We start from the raw sequence: 18,381 nt of genomic DNA on the forward strand, positions 1-18,381 counted from the left end.
CCACGATGGCCGGCGCGGCGCGGCGGGCCGGCGCGGCCCGCCCCCCGCGCTGCGCGATTGGGGGGGCGCGGCCCGCGGCCTTGTTTTCAGAGCGGCGATTGGCCGGGCGCCCGCGGGGTCATGACGTCACCCTGCTCTTTAGAAGAAGTAAACAAACAAGGCTTGCTCAAGGGCCGGGCCGGGCCGGGGGAGGGGCGGAGGGGGAGGGGGACGGGGATCAGGGGGACCCTGGGGGCCGGGAGCCGGGGGTCCTCGGGGACCGGGGTCGGGGGGACCCTGGGGGCCGGGAGCCGGGGGTTCTCGGGGACAGGGACGGGGGGACCCTGGGGGCCGGGAGCCGGGGGTCGGGGGGTCCTCGGGGACCGGGGTCGGGGGGACCCTGGGGGCCGGGAGCCGGGGGTTCTCGGGGACAGGGACGGGGGGACCCTGGGGGACGGGGACCGGGGGTCGGGGGTCCTCGGGGACAGGGACGGGGGGACCCTGGGGGACGGGGACCGGGGTCGGGGGGGACCCTGGGGGCCGGGAGCCGGGGGTCCTGGGGGCCGGGGCCGGGGGGGGGGGACCCTGGGGGACGGGAGCCGGGGGCCGGGGGTTCTCGGGGACAGGGACGGGGGGACCCTGGGGGACGGGGACCGGGTGTCGGGGGTCCTCGGGGACAGGGACAGGGGGGGACCCTGGAGCCGGGGGTCGGGGGTCCTCGGGGACAGGGACGGGGGGACCCTGGGGCACGGGGACCGGGGTCGGGGGGACCCTGGGGGCCGGGAGCCGGGGGTCCTGGGGGCCGGGGCCGGGGGGGGGTCGTGGGGACCGCGGGGGACTCTGGGGGCCGGGAGCCGGGGGTCCTGGGGGCCGGGGCCGGGTCGTGGGGACCGCGGGGGGACCATGGGGGACGGGGGGACCCTGGGGGACGGGGGCGGTCGTGGGGACCGCGGGGGACCCTGGGGGACGGGGACCGGGGTCGGGGGGGCCCTGGGGCGGCGCCGGGCTGCGTTGTTCCCCGGGGTCCTCAGGCCCCGCGCGCCCCTCCCGCGGGGCGCCCGGTCCCCCGCACGGCGGGCACCGCAGGTCGGCTCCGAGAACCGTTGAGTCACGGCCGCTCTCGTGGGTTTCGGATGTTTAGTTGGAAACGAGGCTCACGGCCTTTCCTGCCCGGGCTGGATTCGAACCCTCAGCCGTCGGCCTCCGGAGTAGCCGGGGTCTCCGGGCCTCGGCGCCTCCCGGTCATCCTTCCCACTCCGCGGAGGGCCCCTCGGGCTCGGACCCGGATCGGGCCGGTGTGCGGCGCCGCGCGCCCCTGTAGTGTTCAGGGCTCCACGGTGGAGGGGAGGCCGAGCCTCCAAAGACGAGCACGTAGCCAGCTTGCTTTACGTAGATCCGCACTTTATATCCCTAGACAGCCCAGACCCCAGCTTCCTGGCGGCCACCTGGGGGGGGGGGCCTCCCGGCCTCGCCTGCCCGGGCCGGCGCTGAGCTGCGCCCTCCAGGCTGGAGCCTCGTGGGAGTCCCCCGCGCCGCCCCTGCGGCGGCTCCACGCAGGGCCGCGCCCGGGAGCTTCCTGGGCGGGCCGGGCGGGCCGGACAGGCGCCGGTCACCGGTCTCCGGCGGGGCGGGGCGGAGTCCGGGGCGGCTCGGTTCAGGTGCTTCATGCTTCAGCCACGTAACCCGGCTTGTTTCCCCTGCCCCGCACGGGCTGGAGCTCGGGGCCCGGGGCTTGTGCGTGGCTTCTCTGCTCCAGGCTGGCACCCTACCAGCCCGGCCGCAGCTCGACTTGCGGCTTCGGCAGGGTGGTTGGGAGTGAGAGCCCCGGGAGCGGCCTCCTCTTGCCCGGTGCCCGTTTGGGCCACGCTTTCGACGTGGGCACCCGGCGCCTTTTCGCGTCTCTGCTGGCCCGGACTTGAGCTCGGCCCCGGAGCCCGGTCCTCCCAGCCAGCCCCCTACGGCCTTAATGGCAGCTCCACTTCCGGCCGTGGGGGCTCATGGACTTCCCGGCCCGTCCTCAGCCCTCAGCCTCCGGGGCAGCTGGGACGATGGGTGTGAATGGCGGGCACCCCACTTCTCTTCCTACGTGGGGACAGGCTGGGGGCCGGCCACCTTTCCGCTTCGGCCGGCGGAGGGCCGCGAGGGCAGGTGTGCCCCGCTGGGCCCAGGGCCCGCTCAGTGCGCACGCGCGCGGGGCCGGTAGCCCGGTCCCGGGACTCCAGCCCCTCCGGAGGCTGAGGTCGCAGGCCCGAGGCCCGATCGAGTCCGAACACAGACCCTCCCGGTAGGACGCGTCCCGCCGCAGCCGCTCCGTGACGGGGGCTCGTCAGGAGCCCCACGTGGCAACAGCCCTCGTTCTAACGGCGGCGGGCCGGCGGGGCGACGCGGGAAGAGCCACCCTCGCCGACACGACGGGCACGAGGTTCATCGGAGAGCCGGGCCGCGGGGCCCCGGGTGCGGCGGGCGCGGCCCTCGGGAGGCGGCCCGGAGCCTTCAAGCGTCCCTAGGCCGGGCGGCCGCTCGGGAGCCTCGTTAGCGCAGTAGGTAGCGCGTCAGTCTCATAATCTGAAGGTCGTGAGTTCGATCCTCACACGGGGCATCCGCGGTCCTTTTTCCTCCAGCCGACTGGCGCGGTAACTCTTTTCCCGGAGCGGTTCGGGGGCAAATCTACGGAATACTAGGCTGCAAATTGCCCGGCACGCGCCTGCTGCGTGGGTCGGGGAGGCGAGGTCAGCCCGGGACAGTGGGCGTGGCCTCGGGGGCGTGGCTCCTCCCAGGCCAATCCGCGAGGGGCGAGGCCGCGAGCCTCCGCGGGGTGGGGGCGTGGCTGCCCACCCACCCCCGCGCGCGGCGCCTGTGGCGCGTGCGCAGAGCGGCCGGCATGAGTGCGCGCGCGCGCGCGCGCCCGCTCTCCCGACCGCCGTCCGTGCTGGTGGGCATGGCGGTGTGCGCTCGGCTCTGCGGCGTGGGCCCGGCGCGCGGGTGTCGGCGGCGGCAGCAGCGCCGGGGCCCCGCGGAGGCGGCCGTCGCCGACAGCGAGCCGGACACGGACCCCGAGGAGGAGCGCATCGAGGCGGGCGCGGCCTCGGCCGGGCCGGGGGGCCGGCCCCGGCGCGGGCGCGGACACGGACCCCGACGCGGACCCCGGGGCGGAGCGCGTCGAGGCGGGCGCGGCCTCGGCCGGGCCGGGGGTCGGCCCCGCCGCGCCGCCCGCGCGCTGCTCGCTGCTGGAGCTGCCCCCGGAGCTGCTGGTGGAGATCTTCGCCTCGCTGCCCGGCACCGACCTGCCCAGCCTGGCCCAGGTCTGCACCAAGTTCCGCCGCATCCTGCACACCGACACCATCTGGAGACGGCGCTGCCGGGAGGGTGAGCGCGCGCCGGGCTGCAGAGGCCGCCCTCGCCCCCGCGGGGGGTGCCGGGCTGGGTGGCCGGGGAGAGGTGGTGCCCGGGGCCTGGGAGGGCCTGGGGGAGAGGGGGTGCCTCAGCTGGACGATCAGGGGAGAGGTGGGTGAATCGGGCCTGCGAGGCCGGGGAGGGGTCGTGTGCCCGGCCTGGAAGGGTTGGGGGCTGGAGGTCCTGGCCTGGGGGAGGGGTGGGAGTGTCTGCAGTCTGGGTAGGGATATGGACCATTTGCCCCAGCTTCCTCCGTGGGCGCTCCCATGTTGGATTCCTGGCTCAGAGTGTTGCGCTGGCAAGACTCCCCGGGTTTAGGGGTTTCTGGTTACTGCTGCCCTCCACCCCCACCTTGACTTGTGGGTGGAGCTGGGGCTCCTCAGGGCGGGGTCTGTGTCCAGGCCTCACCTTGCCCTTAGGAACGTTGGTCGCATTTTATTTGAGTTCTGGGGCCAAGAGTTAGGGCTGGGAAGTAGCGACTCTCAGTCACACTCCCCAGCCAGGCTCCGGGCCTTGGTCCACCAGCCATGTGTGACATGCACTTGTGTTTTTGGCGAGTGGGTAGGTGAAAAACACAGTGCAGAAGAGCAGACGGAAGAAAGTAAACGTCCAGAGATCTCTGCCGTCAAATCTTTGCATGCACACACACAGGCGTGTATGAATTTGGTGTCTCCCCCCCCCCCCCCCCGTGTGTTCGCTCAGAGACATTTATGCAGGAAGCTTGGCAAGCTACAGCCTGCACACATGCAGCACAGACTAATCCCTGACGAAGACTGAGGTTTCCATGTTCACGTGTGCATTTTGCAGAAATCTAGGAAAGCGGGGGTGTGTGGGGGAGCAAAGATGAAGCTTTGCTGTGCCTGCCCCCCCAGGAAGGCTGCCCAGCTGATCTCTTTCCTTCACCGCAGCAGCGGGGCGGGCCGCCTGGGCTTTGCTCAACAACGTAGGGGTTGGGGCCAGGTTTGCAGCCAGCTGGTTGGAGTTCCGGCTCAGGCTCTGTTTACCGGCTGTGTGATCCGGGTCAGGTTGCTTCACCTTCCCCTGCGTTGCTGGGGCGTTTGGTGGGAGATCCTTTCCCATGGGGTAGTGTTGAGCGCCATGGGGAGCCCTCACCTGACTGGCGTCTGCGGGGTGAAGTTGCTGCTTGGTCCTTCCTAGGGTATCTTTGGTAATTTCCAGTTTGCTTCTTGGCTTTTTCCTACAAACTCTCAAAATTAAGCTTTGCTCGTAAGGTTTGCTTTTGCAGTTTAACGTCGAGACCCAGAGACCGTCCCTGTGACCACCTCTTCCTGCAGACTGCGCTTCACGCCAGCAAGCCTGCAGAAGTCTCTGGATGTTTTCTTACCTGTAAATCCAGGGACTGTGGGGAGGAAGCTTAACTGAGTCACGATTGTGGGTAAATCGATAGGGGTTGATAGAGATTGGTGGTCCCGAGGGGTGTGTGGAAGTGAGCTGGGGTGTGGCTGAAGTCCTGCCTCGCCTGCTCGCGACTTGGGGTTTGATTAGCAGCACAAAAAACAATCAATCCCCTACCCGTAAGCGTTAGTGGTCAGTTGAGCTTCTCTTATTCTAGTCATCTTTTTAGCCCATTTTTCCTGTTATTTTTCTTGGACTTATATAGGTTTTATTACATAATCTGAGTAATTTGTTGAGTATCTATAGTTCCCTGTGTTTGAGCTTCATTTGTAGTAGCTCTTGAGAACCCTGCCGCTCTAAAGGTATGGGTTCTGACTGCTGATGAAGGTTAGGGAATGGCCCGTGAGGGGCTGTTGGACGTGGGCTCCCTCGCTCTGCAAGTGTTTCTTAACCGGTTTGACTCTGTAGTTCAAGTTGTCCTCAGACCCAGAATTGTCCGGGCTGAGCCTGAGGAGTGCGGGGAGTACAGGGTGTGTGGTTACACCTGGCTGTCCTGGCAGCTGAGCTGGGGCTGCTATGCAGTGCAAGGCCCCGGGCCAGAGGTTTAGATGGAAACCTGCACTGGCCCCGCCTGTGGTGTCCTGGCTTCGTGTAGTTAGCGGGGTCTTGGAAGGAGGGGGGAGACTTGTTTGGGGTTTGGCGAGGGTCTGGGGGCAGTGGACCTTTTGAGTGGGAACAGGCTTGAGCCCTTCTCTAACAGGACAGGATGGCGGGGGCTGGAACGCCAGCACGGTGCAGGAAGCGCTGACTCGTGTGTTTATCTGAGTCTCCTGGTCCCTGAATGACAGCCCGGCCAGCCTCCCTGGCCCTAGTGTTGGGATCCACAGTGCTTTGGGCCACAGTGGGACTAAGTAGTTCCCTGGTCCTTCCCTTGAGACCGTGAGAGGCTCCTCCTCAAGCCAGGCCTGTCCTGATGCTACACCAGTGCGCCCTGGGCCGGGGGCGTGGCCCCAGGAGAGGACGAGCCTGCCCACTTCCGTGAACACGGGGTGCACGCGGAGTCCCGCGGCGCTGCCTGGGCCCCTGCAGCTGCTCACGTGGGGGGGGGGGGCTGGACCTAAGTCATCATTTTCCAGGGCCCGCCCTCCGCCCCGGCTGGTCGGCGCCTCACCCAGTGGCCATCGCCACTTTTGACACGGTTCACTTAGGAGATGCTCCGTGAAGTGTGCACAAGCCTAAGGAGCTTAGGAAATGCAAGGTCCAATTCCAAAGCAAGGCTGGAGGGAGGCCTTCCTGCCGCCCCCCTCGGGGAGCCGGAGGGCCGTCGGCTCTGCCCTTCTTCCCTTGACAACAGATACTTTAATGGCACCGGGACGAACCTCTGTGCGCTGTTTTGATTAACTGGAAGTCTGAAGGGGGAAGCTGAAATTCAATTTTCCTGCAACGTTTGGCCTTTTTGACAGCAGTAGAAATGGATGGCCAGTGCTTCATTATTTTTTCTGAAGAAACCGGAATTGCAATTTCTGCTCTCTGATTTGCTGATGACAGAGTACAGACGTTGGCCTTAGTTGGCCATGGCTGACACTAAGGGTTATTTGGGAAAAAGATTTTAAATTTTGGCTTTTAAGAGCCTGCCCGTTCTGGTGGAAGGGACGATCTGAGGGGGGAGGGGGCAGCGTCGCCTGCCTTCTGGAGGGACCCCTGGCCTTTCCTGTTTGGAGGAACTTGTCTCTCTCTCCCCACCCCTCTCTCTGTCTCTGGTGCTGGGGATGGAGCCCTGGACAGGCCTGCTAGCCTGGGCCACGCCTCTTGACTTGTGCAAGTTGGACTTGGGCCCCTGCTGGAGTCTTCCTTCACCACGCAGGGAGCTATGGACAGGGGTGCTGTGCAGGGCATCTTCAGATGGAGGGGAGCTGGAAAGCAGCCCATGCCTGTCCCCTGGTCACAGTAGGTGGCCGGGAGCGGCCCCGCTGCCCCGTGTCCTGGCCCAGCGCATCTTCTTGGCGCAGGCGGCTGGGAAGGGCGTCGGGGCGTCTGAGGACCTGGGCCTGTGGCCCTGCTGGGGTGGGTGTGTGAGCGCTGGCGTCGGGGGCTCCCGAGGCGCCTCCTCCTCTTCCTCTCAGAGACAGGAGCTGGGATTGGCTCCCCGAGCGGCTGCTGTATTTTGCGCAGAGCTGCCAGACATGGTTTGGACACTCAAATCTGCCAGGCTGCGCTGGGCACGGGGGCGGGGTGTGCGGCGGGTGTGGCAGCGGCCCACCTGGTGCGGCTGCTCCCGCGCTCCTTGGTCTGTGTGGACCCCCCCCCCCCCGCCCTCCGCGTGCTGACCACTGCTGCTCTGTCCTCTGGAAGCAATGCCAGGCGCCAGTGAGCCAGAGCCCGGGGCCACCGTGAGCGGGGGGGGAGACGGGGCGCGGCCGGCAGCAGCCGAGGCCGCTGGGGCTGCGGTGAAGGAAGCCCCTGCTCCTCCCGGCCTGCGCCTCGGCCCAGCCCGCCACGCCACCCCTGGGGTGGGCTGGGCACACCCCTGCTGGAGGCCAGGGGGTCACGGGCCCTGAGCACGGGCAGTCCTGCGTGGTTACTGGACTGCTCCCCCGCCCCCCCTTTTTTTTGCCCGTCCTGGAGTTTGAACTCAGGGCGTGGGCACTGCCACTGAGCTGCTTTTACTCAAAGCCAGCTAGCATTCTTGAGCCACAGCGCCTCTTCTGGCCTTTTCTGTGTCTGTGGTGCTGGGGAGTCGGACCCGGGGCTTCGTGCGTGCTAGGCGAGCGCTCTAGCACCAGGCCGCCTTCCCAGCTCCCCGGGAGTCACACGGTAAAGTCCGAGAAAACGGCTGCCCGCACGCGGTGGAGTGGACGTGGAGGCGGGCAGCGCGCGGGGGCCTGCGGGAGAGCCTGAGGCCCTGGGGGGTGCTCGTGCCCCCCCCCCCCCAGCTCCCTGCTCCCAGGCGGGGGGGCCAACCCCCGGCTCGCTTCTTGTTTCAGAGTACGGCGCCTGTGAGAGCCCGCGGAGGCTGGAGAGCGCGGGCGTGTCCTGTCGCGACGTCTACACCCAGCGTGAGTTGGCGCGTCCTGCCTTCCGTCCTGCGCTTGTGTTGAAAGCCGGGGACTCGAGGGGGGTCTCGGGCCAGCCCCCTCTTTAGTAGGGCGCGGCGGGGGGTGACGCGCGCTCCTTCCCTTCCGGCAGTGCTTCACCGGTATAGACACATCCTGGGGGCTGTGGCAGCCGGACATCGGGCCGTACGGAGGACTGCTGAACGTGGTGGTGAGCCGGCGGGGCGGGGGGGGGAGGGATGCCAGGTCCCTCGGGGGGACTGCTGAACGTGGTGGTGAGCCGGGCGGGGGGGGGGATGCCAGGTCCCTCGGGGGGACTGCTGAACGTGGTGGTGAGCCGGCGGGGGGGGGGGATGCCAGGTCCCTCGGGGGGACTGCTGAACGTGGTGGTGAGCCGGCGGGGGGGGGGATGCCAGGTCCCTCGGGGGGACTGCTGAACGTGGTGGTGAGCCGGCGGGGGGGGGATGCCAGGTCCCTCGGGGGGACTGCTGAACGTGGTGGTGAGCCGGCGGGGCGGGGGGGGGGGGGGATGCCAGGTCCCTCGGGGGGACTGCTGAACGTGGTGGTGAGCCGGCGGGGGGGGGGGGATGCCAGGTCCCTCGGGGGGACTGCTGAACGTGGTGGTGAGCCGGCGGGGGGGGGGATGCCAGGTCCCTCGGGGGGACTGCTGAACATGGTGGTGAGCCGGCGGGGGGGGGGGATGCCAGGTCCCTCGGGGGGACTGCTGAACGTGGTGGTGAGCCGGCGGGGCGGGGGGGGGGGGGATGCCAGGTCCCTCGGGGGCAGGCTCGGCTTAGAGGCACAGCCCCTGGCTCGCGTGATGGCAAGGGGCAGGTGGGCCTGGACGGGCTCGGCTCACGTTGGTGGACGGGAAGGTGAGTGGGGGCTCTGCGCTCTGCAGGTGGACGGCCTGTTCATCATCGGCTGGATGTACCTGCCGCCACACGACCCTCACGTGGACGACCCCATGAGGTTCAAGCCTCTGTTCAGAATCCATCTGATGGAGAGGAGGTCCGCCACCGTGGAGTGTATGTACGGCCACAAAGGGCCTCACAACGGCCATGTCCAGGTGGGTGAGGGCGGGGCCCCCAGGCGGGCAGGGGCGTGGGGCCATCTCCCTCCCGGGGCCGTCCTGGTGGCCCGTGGCTGGGGGAAGTGTCTCCGCCCTGCAGTGTGTAGTCTGTGCCGGTTTGGACGGGTGGGACGCCACTGTCTAGAACCCGCTCCCGGTTTTGCCGTCACCGGACCCTTTGGTTCTGTCGCTGCATGCTCAGCTCCTTTGCCTTCTGTCCTCGAGATCATGAGCTGAGCTGGGCACCCGAGGCTCACGCCTGTCATCCTAGCTCGCTGCTCAGGAGGTGGAGACCTGAGGATCGTGGTTCAGAGGCAGCCCAGGCAGGAAGGGCTGTGAGACTCATTTCCCACTAAATCCCAGAGCAAGACGGAAGTGGCACCGTGGCTCAGGGCCGGCGCCCAGGCCCAGAGCTAAGGCTCCAGGACTGGCGAAAACAAAACCCCAAGGACCAGGAGCTTAGAGCCAGCCTTCCTCCTGGCCGCCGGCCTCACGGTGTGGCGTGCAGTCGGCGCCGCCGCGGCCTGGCAGTGCCGTTCCCGCCTCTGGGCCCCCGGCGCTCTCCTTCGCATGTCCGTCTTGGCCCCACCTTGGGCATGTTCAGGTGGGCGGGCACCGCGTGCGGAGCGGACGCGGCGCAGCCGAGGCTCACCGGCCGCTTCCTCTGCGTCTTCTCCTGCGCCACCGAACTGAAGATCGGGAAGAAGGACGAGTTCTCCACCAAGTGCAACCAGACGGACCACCACAGGATGTCGGGCGGGAGGCAGGAGGTGAGCCCGCCGCGGGGCGGTGTGCACGGAAGCTGCCCCCGTGACCGGCAGCCGGGCTGCGGTGCGCACACCCACGGCTGGCGTGGGACCATCTCGGGGTCCGGGCCGGGGCCCGGGCGGGTGTTGCCCCCGGCGGGGGGGGGAGGGGTCCTCAGCTCCGGCTCTCCGCTCTGCCTCCGGCCGGCCCGCCGGGAAGCCCCGTGGACGCGAGTGCCCACGGGGCCGTGCCCACCGGCCCGCGCGGTCTCGTCACAGTGCTGTGTTCTCTGGGAAGGAATTCCGGACGTGGCTCAAGGAGGAGTGGGGCCGCACGCTGGAGGACATTTTCCACGAGCACATGCAGGAGCTCATCCTGATGAAGTTCATCTACACCAGTCAGTACGAGTAAGCAAGGCCGCCGCGGCCTCCCCGCGGGGCCGGAAATGCAGCGTTCGTGGCCACGGGCCTTCTCTTTTCCTTCGTGGGTACTTGGAGCAGCCCCCAACCCCTGTGGGTGCTGTGGGGACGGTCCCCTCGGAAGGCTGAGCACAGTCCTTCCTCTGTGGGGCTGTGAGTACAACTCTGTCTCCTGCTCCCACCTGTGATTTTTTTTTTTTTTGTGTGGTGTTACTGGGACTTGAACCCAGGGTCCCCAGCTCTTTCTAGCCTTTCCTGCTCAAGGCTGGCACTCTGCCACTTGAGCCACCGCTCCACTTCTGGTGTTCTGCTGGTTACGTGGAAATGAGTTTCAGGGACTTTGCTGGCTGGGCTGGCTTTGAACCATGATCCTCAGAGCTCGGCTTCCTGAGTAGCTGGATGACGGGTGTGAGCCACTGGCCTCTGGCGTCAGGGCTACTTGCTGTCACCTGCAGCGCAGGCCCTCCAGTGGCCGTCGTGAGTTGAGGCCAGTCCTCAGAAGTCCAGTTCTGGGCTGTCTCCTGGCCTCGGCCCAGGTCCTGGGAGGTGTCCCTTCCACGGCGCTGTGTGCTCCTTTCCTGGGGGTGACGGGAGTGGCAGTGCGCGGTGCTGTGTGGCATGTGTGACAGGACCGGGAGGGGGGTGAGGCTGGTGCGGGTCGGGGTGCAAGCTACCGTATGGCCTGGCCCTGAGGACGCCTGCCCCGCCGGAGCCCAGCCCCCTCCTTCTGCCTGTCTCCCCCGCAGCAACTGCCTCACCTACCGCCGGATCTACCTCCCGCCCAGCCACCCCGACGACCTCATCAAGCCCGGCCTCTTCAAGGGCACGTACGGCAGCCACGGCCTGGAGCTGGTGATGGTCAGCTTCCACGGCCAGTACGCCAGGGGCACCAAGATCACCGTGAGTCGTTGCGCCCGGGCTCCGTCCGAGCTGCAGGTCCTGCAGCCACGGCCGCTACGGCAGCTCGGGAGACGCTCCCCCGCACTCGAGTCTCCCAGTAACCCCCCTGCCACCTCCAGCCCTGATCTGGCCGCTCACTGCTGAGGTCACACTCGCCCCCTCCCTCTCCCCCTCCCCCCAGGCACTGGAGTCAGTGGCTGGCCTGACCGTAGCTGTCGTGCCCCGAGGGAGAGTGGCCCCACTTCCAAGCTTCCTGTCTGCCTTGGGGAAGCTCCGGTGGCCTCGTCAGGCGTGGGAGAACGTGGTTCTTCCCGAGGTTTGCGCGCTGCTCCTGCAGGCCGGGTCCGGCCAGGTCCAGGTTCCTGGGCGGCCTGTGCCGTGAGCCCGGGAAGCTGGAGGCGCGCTGCCGCCCTGCTGGCGTGTGCTGCAGGGGCTTCCGGGCGCCGGGCTTCCGGAGGCAGCTGGAGCTCTGTGCGCGGGTGGACGGCTCTGCGAGTTCCTCCGCCCTCTGCCAGACGCTGAGCTGGTCCCCACCCAAGGTCCACGGGCACAGGCGAGCGCGGAGGGCGGGCGCCGCTGTCCCGTCTTCTGATCCCCACCCAGTGGGCCGCCAGTGGGCGCTCGCTTGTCAAGGGCTAGTGCTCAGCCGGTGGCAGAGCCACAGTGTGTTCTAGCAGCCAGGGCGGATCTGGGCAGGAGGCTGTGCATTCGCTTTGGTTCTGAGACCCAGCGCTGCCATCTGCCTGTCCCACAGGGTGACCCCAACATCCCTGCGGGGCAGCAGACAGTGGAGATTGACCTGAGGCACCGCATCCAGCTGCCCGACGCTGAGAACCTGTGCAACTTCAATGAGCTCTCACGCATCGTGCTGGAGGTCCACGAGCAGGTGCGGCGGGAGCAGCAGCAAGAGGCTGGTGACAGCCCCGCCCCGCCTCGGGAACAGCCGGCCACCAGGGGACCTGGCGGGGCAGCTGCCCAGGACGGAGCGGCCTCAGCCCCGGCCGGCCAGGGACAGCCTTTTGTGCTGCCTGTGGGCGTGAGCTCGAGGAATGAGAAATACCCGCGCACCTGCAGGATGTGGTAAGGACCACGGGGGCCCTGGCTCCGTCACCAGCTCTGCGCCTTCACCCTTGTTCTCGGGGTCCTCTCACCCCTCTGGGGACTGAGGCTGGGGCACCTCTAGCTGCCTCACCCGGCACAAACGCCATGGCTTCGCCAATGGCTTCCGAAGGGCCAGGGAAGGGCGCCCAGGTCAGAGTCCCGAGACTGGCAAGTAGACAGTGGAGAGGCCCGGCCCGTAGCCCCTCGTGGTGGTGGTGAGAACCCTGCCTTCCGTCCGCCGGGATGTCCTCGCGGGGCCTCCCACACTGCTGGTGAGCACAGTGCACACGAGGCCTCGGGTTCTGACCAGCCTTGGCCGGCCACGCCCACGCCTACCATCTTTCTGCTGTTGGTGGGCTGCCATGTGGCCTGCACTTCCTTGGCTTTTGCATTTACACCCGTGCCTGGCCCGTCTTCAGGCCATGGTCCGTGTTCCGTGCCCTTCCCGGGACCTATAGGCCCTTCTGCCCAGATGAACAAGGCCTTTGCCCAGGCCCCTTACATTTGCTGAAATGGAGTAAAATGAGTGACTTCAGTATCTGTCTCACGGACCGCATTCCGATGGCCCGCTGACCATCAGCGGCTGGAGCTGCCGTACTAGACAGCGCAGATCTAGAAGAGTCTACCAGCACACAGTCCTGCCGGGTGGTTGCCCTAGGGTTGAGGGCTAGTTGTGGCCGGTCTGCCTGTCACCCCGCCTCCATCCTTAGGGTTCTCCCCTTTAGCCTCCAGGGGGCTGCCACACCATGGCAGTGTTAATTCAGAATGAACCACCACGGGGGAAAGGCAGGCAGCGTGTCCACGTACACAGCAGCATGGCTGGATCTGCAGCGGCGGCACGCACAGAGCCGCCCAGTGGAATTTCAGCTGTCATTTAGAATGTGAAAGAAAATGGCTTCTCTTACCTTATAAAAGTGTTCCAATCCCCAGTGTCCCGTGCCCGCACCAGAGCCCCGCACAGCTCAGCCCAGGCTGTGGCCGGCCCGGGACCCCGACCATGCCCGCACCAGAGCCCCGCACAGCTCAGCCCAGGCTGTGGCCGGCCCGGGACCCCGACCATGCCCCAACCAGAGCCCCGCACAGCTCAGCCCAGGCCGTGGCCGGCCCGGGACCCTACCATGCCCGCACCAGAGCCCCGCACAGCTCAGCTCCCGACTCCAGGTTCTGTGGCCGGTGAGGGTGTCCAGCCGCAGCTCTCAGCGCTCCGGTGGATCCGGCCTGGGCTGGGCACAGCTCGGGGCGCTCAGGCCCTGTAAGATGGACGGGGCTGCGATTGAGTTGAAGGTGGGCCTCAAAGGCACGCCGGGGGCTTTACAGGTTTTAGTCGAGGTCAGGCTCAGCGGTCTCTGCTACCCCCGATGCCCCTGCGGTGATGTACCAATTCCAGAATTCAGATCGTGGCTTCCTTAGGCCTGCTCTGCGAGGCTGCGGCCAGGCGGGCCTGCGCTTAGGAGCGGGGAGGTTCAGTGGCCAGTCAGGCCCACGTCCTGGCCCTCTGCGTCCAGGTGCCTGCCTTGCGTGTCCGCAGTGGAGTCTGGTCAGGGCTTCCGGGCCCTGTGGTCCCATCAGCCTGCTGGCTCGGTGGCGGTGGCCGGGGTGGTGCCTGTCCTCATACCGGGCCCTCCTTCTCACGCTGAGTTCTGCTCCCCAGTTTCTACGGCACGGGCCTCATCGCTGGCCACGGCTTCACCAGCCCCGAGCGCACACCCGGTGTCTTTGTCCTGTTCGACGAGAACCGCTTCGGCTTCCTCTGGCTGGAGCTGAAGTCCTTCAGCCTGTACAGCCGTGTCCAGGCCACGTTCCGGAACGCAGACGCGCCGTCCCCGCAGGCCTTCGAGGAGATGCTCAAGAACATCCAGTCCCTCAGCTCCTGACCACCGCGCCGCCCGGGCTGTGTGGCCAGGGCTCGGCAGGCACGCGGGATGGGGCCTGGGGCCTGCTCCCGGGCGTGCGCCTGCTCACCAGGGGCCGGGTTATGCGTAGCGGGTAACATATTCTTGTACACTCATGGTAGCCGTGAAGGGGAATGCTGAGCATGTCAACAGCAGCAAGGCAAACAAAGCACCCACACAAGCACCCATGCGAGAGTCAGGACACACGGGAGCCAGAGGAGGCCGTGCGGCGGGGCAGGGGAGTTCACGCGTGAGCTGTGGCGTCTCCTGAGGCGGCGGGAGGTCGACGGCCCCCGGCCAGTCGCCCCGGCCCGAGCGGACGAGATGCTGCGGCTTCGTAGGTGGAACTTCCCGCGGCCCACTCCTGCTGGAGGCCGGGAGAGGACGCCGTCACCAGTGGGGCGGGGCAGATGGGGCCCGCGGCGTGAGAAGGGCCTCGGCGGTTGGAGTCGCTGGTGTGCAGGACCCTGGACTGGGTTCCTGCTTCTCTGCTGCTCGCTTGCTGGGTTTGGGGCACGGGCCCCGCCCTCGCCAGTGCAGTGGGGGGGGGCGCGGTCACGCGGCAGTGTCCTCGCACGCGCAGGCCTCTGCCCGTGGCGCGCGGCACCGGCCCTGCTGCTTGCTAGCCCCTGAAGCTGGGTTTTGGTGGCCTATCAGCTTTTCTTTTATGGTTAAATATGGTTTTTTAAAAACTACTGAATGTTTAATGTGTTTTTCGACTCGGTTATCTTTTTTGGGGGATTGACAAAATGTAAAGATGTTGTACAGAGTGGTTACAGTTACATAAGGCCGTGGGTACATTTTTTGTCAAACATTGTTACTCCCTTGGTGCATCATTTTGTACCCCCCTCCCTCCCGCCCTCCGACTCTGTCGGGGCTTTGCTGAAGAACAGAGACCACATGTGCAACCATTGCAGACTTTCCTTTTCCTTTTTCTTTTAAACGTTAAAAAATGTTGGTTGTGGGGCTTGAACTTGGGGCCTGAGCTCTTACTCAGAGTGAATGCTCTACCACTTGAGCTACAGTCCTACTTCCAGTTTTCTGGTGGTTAAGTGGAGATGAGTCTCATGGACTTTCCTGCCTGGGCTGCCCTTGAACTTCGGTCCTATCTCAGCCTCCTGAGTAGCTAGGATTACAGATGTGAGCCACCAACACCTGGTGACCCGAGAACTCTTGGCAGTGCTTGTTGCGGCCTGTTCAGTCTCCGAGTGGGTTTGCAGGCGAGCCTGTTTGCTCTGGTTACTTGTCCACGGAGCCTGCTCTGAGCCTTGGCGCTGCGGAGGTGGCAGTCGACTGGTCCTGGTGGCCTTTGCAGAGACCGACTTGAGGACCGACTTAACCTTCCCAGCCTGAGTGCCTGCGCACTGGCAGCTGTGTGCCTTGCTCAGAGGCAGCTGCCCAGGGGCCGCCGACAGGTCCTCCCAGGAGGGGCGGCCAGGCCCTAGGGGCCGCGAGCAGGGCCTGTGGTGGACTGCGTGGCCGGGGTGCAGATGTGGCCTGCTGCTTGAGCCTTTGCTGCTTGTTTCCCTTCGCAGTGCCAGACGAGCCTGCCGTCAACAGTGGGAACTGGCACGAAGCTCTGAGGAAGGTGCGCTCGGAGCACAGCTCAAGAGTGGAGGTCGGGCTCCTGCTCTTTAGGTTTTCTCTTTGTCTACTGAACTTTTTTTTCCCCCTAGTCCTAGGGCTTGGACTGGACCTGGGCGCTGTCCCTGAGCCTTTGTGCTCGAGGCTAGCGCTCCACCACTTGAACCACAGCACCACTTCTGGCTTTTTCTGAGTAGTTTTGGAGAGTCTCACGAGCTTTCCTGCCCAGGCTGGCTTTGAACGGCCATTCTCGGGCTGAGTCGCTAGGATTACAGGTGGGAGCCACCAGCACTGGCTTTTTTTTTTCTCAGCAGGAGGGTCAGCCGTCAGGAAGGCCGGGTGTCACCTGCCCAGCTCCCTTCCTGGCCGTGAGAAGGCTTGAGTGACGCAGACACTGGCTTCCTGGTTGTCTCCCCCCTCCCCCCATGTACTTGGCCACAATCTCAGATTATTTATGTGCCCTCCGAGGCCGGGGCTTTACCCTCTGCAGGTGGCGACCCCAAAGGCTGTCACTGTCAGGTTCTGCACGTTGCAGCAGCACTGGCAGTTGAAGTTGGGCAGCAGCTAGGTCCGGTGCCTGACTTCAGGTGGCAGGTGGACTGAGGATGGGCGTTGGTTCTCCTGCTTTGTGGCCTCACTGCCCTTTGCTGCTGGTTAGGTTGCTTGCGGTGGGGGGCAGAGCACTGGGGGCCTCTCCTCTGTGGAAATGGGGTTGGGCGTCCAGCACAAATTGGAGACCCTTCTGTGCTGGGGCTGAGTCTTCATCTCTCCAGTGACACCGAACGCCTTTGTCTTTACGGAAGCGTGGCAGGGGCCCCGGCTGTCAGCCTCCTGCACCCAGAGCTCCAGTAGCCACTGGAGTTTCTCCTCCTTGCCTGTTCTGGACTTGGGTGCATCGAGCACCTGTGGCCTGGCTCGCGGCTGCCGCTGGCTGCACGCGTAGGGCTCAGGCTTCGGGCGCCCCTGCCCGGGGCTGTCACGGCCTGCGGCTTCACTGTCCTCCGGGGCTTCCTCTGCCAGCCTCCTCCCCATGGTGCCAGGGGAGAGGGGAGAGTGGGGGTGGAATCGGAGGGCTGCACCCGTCTTTACTGAGAGCCGTGTGCCGTTTGACCTGGATAGCAGATCGATGCTCCCCAGTGCCCGCCCTCCCAGCAGCCCCTGATTTTGGGCTCCCTGATCTCTCGGGCCTCCTGGTTTAGTGAGGACATCCTCTCAAGATGGAGCCGCAGGACGCAGTACACTCCCCTCTGACACTGCAGCTGAAGCAGCAGCCGGGCCCCTTCTGCCCCCTCCTCTTCCCACTGCCTGCCTCTGCCCCCTGCGAGGAGCGCCCTCTGCTGGCACAGACCCTTTCCGTTTGGGGAGGGTCAGGAGTGTCCTCCGGGAGAATCCTCGTGTTTGGCTGGGTGTGCACTTGGGGAATCTGAGCTGCATGGAGGCCTTAGGCGATGGACGGTGGCGGGGGCTGAAGGGCCAATTGGAGCACGAGCGGCGGAGCCTCTGTTCTTCAGCCACAAGGCCTACTTGCGAAAGAGCATTGTCTTGTGCTCCCCCGTGCTCTCGGTCAGAGAGGTTGGTTCTAGAGGTGCTCAGGTTTACCGGAGGGCTGGGGGGACCCTAGCAGTAGCCCTGTGCCCCTGGTGCCTTGTTCCCTGGGCCCTGTCAGCTGGGACATGTTTTTTTCTTTCAGTTTCGAGTAAATGTTTCCGAAGCCTTGTGTGCGGTGTGGTTTGTGTCCTTGGGAGTCTCTCTGGGTGGAGGATGACACTTGGGGGCTTATGGGCTGTTGGCCTGGCAGGATGGAGCAGTGGAGGGCTCCCTGGAGCCTTGGTGGTCTGACCCCGTCTGTGTGGCCCCATCTGCAGTGCCCAAGGGAGCAGCGTGTCTTGGCTGACCTCACTGCTTTTCCCCTCACAGCCACTGGCTTTCCAGTGGTTGTCTGGAGGTGAGTCTCATGGACTTAACTGCCTGGGCTGGCTTCGAACCTGGATCCTCAGATCCCAGCCTCCTGAGTACCTAGGATTACACTTGTGAGCCCCCAGTGCCTGGACTTAAAGAGACCTTATTGTTAAAAAAGTGTTTTGGCTGGTTGTGGGGCTTGAACTCTGGGCCTAGGCGCTGTCCCTGAGCTTCTTTGTGCTTAAGGCTAGCACTGCCGTGAGCCACAGCACCACTTACAGATTTTGAGTGGCTAATTGGAGATAAGAATGTTACAGGGACTTTTCTGCCTGGACTGGTTTCAAACTGTGATCTTCAGATTCAGCCTCCGGCGTCGCTGGGGCGACGTGAGTCACTGTGGTCCTGAGATCTCAGCCTCCGGCGTCGCTGGGGTGACGTGAGTCACTGTGGTCCTGAGATCTCAGCCTCCGGCATCGCTGGGGTGACGGGCGGGAGCCACCAGTGCCTGGCTAGAAGGCGGGTGGTGATTTCACAGCTGGTTTAGTAAACAGAAAAGCAGACGGGGGGGGGGGGTTGGTGCACATGCTCCCCAGGTCTGTCTGGCCTTGGGGCTCGTTTCCATCTGTGCTCATCGTACAGGAGAGCAGCCAGCCAGGCGCGCTTAGCCCCCAGCGGCTGTGCTCATCTTACACAGGGCTGGGGCTCTGCCTCTGCCTAGAAGTGGGGGAAGGGACACCACCAGTGTCTGGTGCCCGTGTAGTTCCTTGTCCTTGAGGGCTCCACGGGAGGTGGATCCCCATTTTCCATCTGCGAAGCTGTTGGCAGGAGTCTGGGTACTTGGAACCCTGTGTTCCTCCTTAGTGGAGTCTTTCTGCAGTGAGACCTCTAGTGGGGACTCAAGGTTGCTGCAGTGACTACAGCCAGGGATGTGAGAGGAACAAAAAGCCATTTTTTCTTTTTATACACGTGCACATACACGCATGCAC

At 65.5% G+C, this 18,381-nt stretch overlaps 1 protein-coding gene and 1 non-coding gene across 2 annotated transcripts; both read left to right on the forward strand.

The window, feature by feature from the left end:
• Positions 1-2,505: 2,505 nt before the first annotated feature.
• Trnam-cau lies at positions 2,506-2,578 on the forward strand. Its single transcript has one exon. It is a non-coding gene; the product is annotated as a tRNA-Met (tRNA).
• Positions 2,579-2,917: 339 nt separating this feature from the next.
• LOC125345167 (F-box only protein 31-like) lies at positions 2,918-14,701 on the forward strand. Its single transcript, XM_048337392.1, is given in 11 exon segments — positions 2,918-3,061; positions 3,144-3,345; positions 7,713-7,784; positions 7,915-7,940; positions 7,942-7,992; positions 8,683-8,850; positions 9,549-9,623; positions 9,898-10,007; positions 10,766-10,919; positions 11,674-11,999; positions 13,672-14,701. Coding segments are annotated over 11 exon segments (1,551 nt in total). The 3' UTR covers positions 13,895-14,701.
• Positions 14,702-18,381: the final 3,680 nt, after the last annotated feature.

Source organism: Perognathus longimembris, unplaced genomic scaffold, assembly GCF_023159225.1.
Source record: "Perognathus longimembris pacificus isolate PPM17 unplaced genomic scaffold, ASM2315922v1 HiC_scaffold_5359, whole genome shotgun sequence".
Taxonomy (NCBI): domain Eukaryota; kingdom Metazoa; phylum Chordata; class Mammalia; order Rodentia; family Heteromyidae; genus Perognathus; species Perognathus longimembris.